At 34.8% G+C, this 5,514-nt stretch overlaps 1 protein-coding gene across 1 annotated transcript; it reads right to left on the reverse strand.

Annotated features, from left to right (window-relative positions):
- Positions 1-1,961: 1,961 nt before the first annotated feature.
- Positions 1,962-5,251, reverse strand: LOC132563170 (protein toll-like). Its single transcript, XM_060227925.1, has 2 exons — positions 5,171-5,251; positions 1,962-4,196 (listed from the first exon to the last, which is right to left on the reverse strand). The coding sequence occupies exons 1-2, from the start codon at positions 5,249-5,251 to the stop codon at positions 1,962-1,964; spliced, it is 2,316 nt and encodes a 771-aa protein (XP_060083908.1).
- Positions 5,252-5,514: the final 263 nt, after the last annotated feature.

Here is a 5,514-nt window from a genome sequence, read left to right on the forward strand (position 1 = left end):
ATAACATTGACATCAGAAAATGTTTAACCAATGCAAACATATCTTAAAATAATTTAAACTTCCTGAATGGGTGTCACGAACTCGCTGATAAGGGATCTCAATAAATGGAGTACTTTTTTGTTGAGAGGCTACATACTGAACAGGAAAAAAACATAAATCACTTGTAATATTTATTTTCCACGTATCTTTGATTATCTTGATAACATATTGAACAATTTGATGTGATGGATTTAGGTGTTTTTCATTTCAATTAATAAAATTGGAATGTAGAGCCTGTTTTGATGTAACAATGCTCTCCATTTTTCCCTACCTGTATATACAAAAAATATAACCTGATAACAAATTTTCACCTAGGAGTAAGACAAAAAATCCTTCCCCAGTATTAACAGTAGCTGAAACACACAAACACACAAGTTCACTAGAGTTCATGCTAATTGTCTCATTTAATCTCGATAGGTTGAGAAACTTAATTGACAGACCTACCAACCTGGAAACAACATCAGGGTGACAATCGACTGTAAAATTTATAGGACAAGTTAAATAGTTGTTAGGTCTTAGGTCTTAAGTCGCGAGATGAACGGAAATGATACAGAAATTGAAGTCGTTGAAATGTTTCATTATATATATAGGTATGAGGTAACCGGACATATGTAAAATGCTTTATCATTATTTGCTAGCACCAATGTCTTCCTCTTTCCTTCAAAACGGAAATCCCACTGACCTCACTGACCCTATTTCTACTCCTCATGCGCTTTGATATCACACGAATCTGTTCTAGGGTAGGTATAGATTTACGATTTGTAAACAAACGGTACTTTGAACCAGTTAGTGCACAGTAGGGTAATAAATTAGATTAAGAAACACGGTATCTCCAGTGTAATCAGCGAGTCTGGTTCTCGGTATTTCAGGTCACGTTCAGTCAGTAAGATTAACTAATGATATAATGCGAATGTTAACAGATTAATTTCCGTAACCAGGTCCTACAAAGAAATCGCCATTTTATTAAAACATAAACGCATCGACTTGTATGTTTTCGATAATTCATTACATGTAGACCGGCGTGCTTTACCAAAGTGTATCTCTTTAAAAGACAGGCTCTTCTTCACTATATAAACATTAAAATATCACATCAGCAAGGGTTTCGATTTTAACAAAATTCACTACAAAGTCATAATACTATACATATGTTGATCAAATTGAAATGCAGAAATTCAAAAGAGATGAAGCCCTAGCATGCAGGATCGTTCCCAAATTTTAACAGAATTTAAAAATGATAATTAGAAGTTTATGTAAGCAAAATATACAAAAGCTCTCCACACTTATTAATTCGCATTTCCCGTCAGTTACCGGCAATGATGAATATCTAATAACATTTCGAAGACGTTTTGATACGCGTAAGAAATATTGTGCTTTGGGTGCTAATAACACTTATAACAAATGTTGATCTATGACTAATGAACTTGACTCTTAAAAGAATACACAAAGACATCAATTCATGATGCGGAATATCAAAGATAATATTTGAAACGTTTAGTAGAACTGGCGAAAGAGATATCAAAACCAAGAAACGATACAGGTAAGTACTCGCTAATGGCGAATGTGACTTCCCAGATTTTACACCTTGTTTTATGTCACAATAAACTTGATATGCAAACAATGTCACCGGTATAAAGTCAAGTAAGACTGAGAGCGCGTGTTTGAAATCAAAGTGGTGGAGAAACCAAACCGATTTGAGGAGGCAGTTAAGGTATTTATAATGATGTTCATTGCCACATGATTCTTAAAAGGCGTAACCCGGGTTCATTTAAATAAATTTTGTGCGGAAACATGGAAAATTATGCATTGTATACATAGTTTCGATAATCCTAACTTTGCATTTATGGAAAATGACAAAAATACTTTACTAGAAAACATTAATTTCTATTTTTTTTTAAATTCTAATTTGAAGAAAACAAGACTTTTCAACGTGACATCAACATGTCGTGTTTATTAAATCGTGAGATATAATTTAAAAATTCATTTTCTAATCGACGTTTTGCTCGACCAGAACACCCTAACATTTCCTTAATGTCCGCAATCAATGTCTGTTTCATGTTGGCAAAGTCAAAATACATTCCTAGTCGGACGAATGCACGTAAGACTGGGTTGTTAACGGAATCGTAGTCAACCATATCAAAATTTACAAGTAATATGTTACGGATTTTATAGGTCGTATACAAATACCAAGTTTGCTTCCATTCCAAATCCCAAATGAAATCCCTTTCGTTTTTGGATAGAAGAACAAGGACAAAGTTACTTCGCCCCATGCTATGTATTATTTCTTCTTGACGAGAAACGCCTACATCAAAATCCCTACTAGGAATACAGACTCGGTACCCATCCTCCTCTAATGAAGGAAGTAATTCCTTCATGATCCATTTATTTATCTCGTGAACTGTTTCATCATAAGATATATAAACATCATAGTACCTATCTGGATATGTCTTGTATTTGTTTTTGAACGTACGAAACAACAGGTAAATTTCGTACTGAAATATCTTGACAATTAATGATATCCCTAGGACTAGTGATGTGAGAACAGCCAGTGATACACTTATCCATGTTGCTATCATCGACTCTTTACACTCAAGGAAATCTTCTGTAGCATCAATAGCGGCCACTTTAACGTTGTCTGTAGTTCGACACCAAAAACTATTGTTTGCGTCTTTTCCTTGTTCGTATTCATTGATTTTTATCCATTTTCCATACCATTTATTGCTACAATCACAGTTAATTATCAGCTCACCGAACCTGAAATTGCTTGGTTTAAAATACTGAATATCACTTGGTAAATCCCTTATCTGTGGATTTCCGCGTAAGTCTATCTCTGTTACATTAATTGGTAATTGGTTTAGAGCAGAACCGTGCAGTGTTGTGATCGTGTTGTTGGTTAAGCTTAGTTTCTTCGTTCGGTTAAGGTATCCACGCGGAGACAAATCGGTTATTTGATTATTGTCTAAGAATATCTCAAGTGGTAGATCTTCTCTCGGGAGAATCTCTGGCATTTTATTCAGTCCAAGTCCTGAACAATTCACTACAACGCGTTCCTTACTGGGTTGTTTATAGCAAGAACAATTGTAAGGGCAGTTTTCGGTCTTAGGGATATCACATATAAGAAGATCGAACTGCCGAGTCCTTACAAGATCTGGTACTGGACGGTGAAGCAACTCTTCTGGATAAAAGCAAGACATATTAAAGTAAGACCTCCATATCATCTGGAGAGCAGATTCAGCCATAAGTAAGAACGGCTCCATTTCACAATCACACCTAAATGGAACATCATGCATGTCTATTCCATATGAAAATATTTTGCCAAAGACTGCGATGTCCTCGACACCAAGCTCAAGGAAGTTGATGATGCCTGTCAGGTTATTCTCCGTAAGTTGTACCATCCCGCCTTGGACGATGGTATCTGCCGCTGTTAATTTCCAGCCAGCTTCATTGACAACATTTTCTATTTTGTTGCGAACGTAACTAAGTTCACAGAATGGTCTATTAATAATGACGTTTGTAACATCAATGTTCAACAGTTCGTTATCATCCAGCTGAATTTCTAATATAGAGGAGGTCTGATGAGACCAAGAATACGGTTCTATATAGCTTATCCTGTTACGTGCCAAATGTAGTTTTCGCAATGACACAAGTCCTTGGAATGTATGATTGTTAATTAATGAGATACGATTCTCACTTAGATCTAAAGTATCTAACTGAGAAAGACATGAAATATTTCCTATTTCCTTTATTCTGTTATTACTAACATCAATATATAGTAATAACTGGTACTGACATATGTTACTAGGAAGAGCGTTAAGATAACCATCTGTATGCTCCAGCCTGGCTTTTATATCATCACGTCCACTCACTACAGAGGATCCACGCACTGTTGTGTATTCCACATCTAACGGGGTTAAATCGAACTTATCCCATAAAGTCCTAGTTCTACAAACACATCGTATGTAATCGTTAAGACATGACGATTCTACATTACAACAATCTTTGATACAGCATAGTTCCGGTAGTGTTGAGTTTTCAATCTTACACACAGCATAATTATATGGACACGGGTTTGTACTAATTACAAGACTGATGACCGAGGTCAGCAATATGAATCCGAACCCAGTCTTTGGTTCATAACGAATAATTTCATGCAGCGGCAACTGAAACAAAAAAGAAAAAAAACCAAGAAAGATGAGAAACTGTATTTTCATTAAGAATAACTTTTTAACTTTACTCATACACCATGCAAGACTGTTGGTTCATAAAAGAATTTGACAGTTTCAATTTTTATTTGTATTTTTATGATTTTGTTTGAAAGAGACATTAGTTTTTTTAATAAAAAGTGAATGAAATATGAATTAACACGGTTGAATAATGTCATGATAAGTAATTTCATAGATAGAATTTAATGTTAGACCAACAAAGTTATGATAAATATATAATGCTCGAGAATCATTTGAAATTCACCACCTAAAAGACACCATTAAGATCAATGTGGCACTAATTAAATAACTTCCTGATGCTGTAAATAAAAAAATTGGAAAATATTTTTTTTTGTATTAAAATGCATTTTTGCTGCAATTTTGAAATCTGATTTCAAATATTGGGCTCCAAGATCAAGAGACACATATATATGGGTAGAAAAGCATAGAAGTGGGCCAAAGAAGAGAGGTGCGGACTTTGGTATCTGTGTCTACATAAAAGAAATTTGGGATACATTTCATATTACAATATTCATTCATTTCTTCTGAAAGTTATTTTTCACCCCATTTTGATATAAAAAATAAAAAATATTGTTTATAATCTCCCAAGAAGGCAAAATATTCACTAATGCAGAGCGAAGACATTTTCAGTTTAAGATAAACAAAAAAATGCTCACAGCTCAATCCACATTACAAAATGATATCATTGGATAATAGTCGACAAGGAAAACTAACTTTTCAGACTGATGGTTATGAAAGTCAACTGGGTAAGCTGCATCAGGCTTGTACTAAACAGGGCCCGGGTTGCCACAGACTTTCACATACCTATTTTCAAGTGTAAACCAAAGTGTAGTTGAATTGGCTAAAGTACACCGTTGCCATCTTGTGTACTTATTTCTATAATCAGTTTATCATCTCACACAAATTTTTACCTTTGTGTACATTGGATTAAAGTTCTGACGACCATCTCTTACATGACGTAAATCAGTGTTGGTACGCTTAACACTGGTCATTGTCTGATGAAGGTAACCGCATGATCATTGACTTCTTTGCTATTGACATTACCAACCTTAAGATCAGGTCCCGAAATGATGTGCTTTCATTTGACATCCCCGGAGATATAAATGCCAACTCGATATGGATATCGGAAACCATTGCAATACTTATCCTTTTCAATTTTCATCTTGATACCTTAGTTTGTTTACGTAATTTGCAATGTTCCTAGCTGTTGGCAGTCCATTAACTGGTAATATGCAACTGATTTTGGTAAGGTACA

This window comes from Ylistrum balloti, unplaced genomic scaffold (genome assembly GCF_031769215.1).
Source record: "Ylistrum balloti isolate Yb309-2 unplaced genomic scaffold, AGI_CSIRO_Ybal_v1 Utg371622, whole genome shotgun sequence".
In the NCBI taxonomy this organism is placed as follows: domain Eukaryota; kingdom Metazoa; phylum Mollusca; class Bivalvia; order Pectinida; family Pectinidae; genus Ylistrum; species Ylistrum balloti.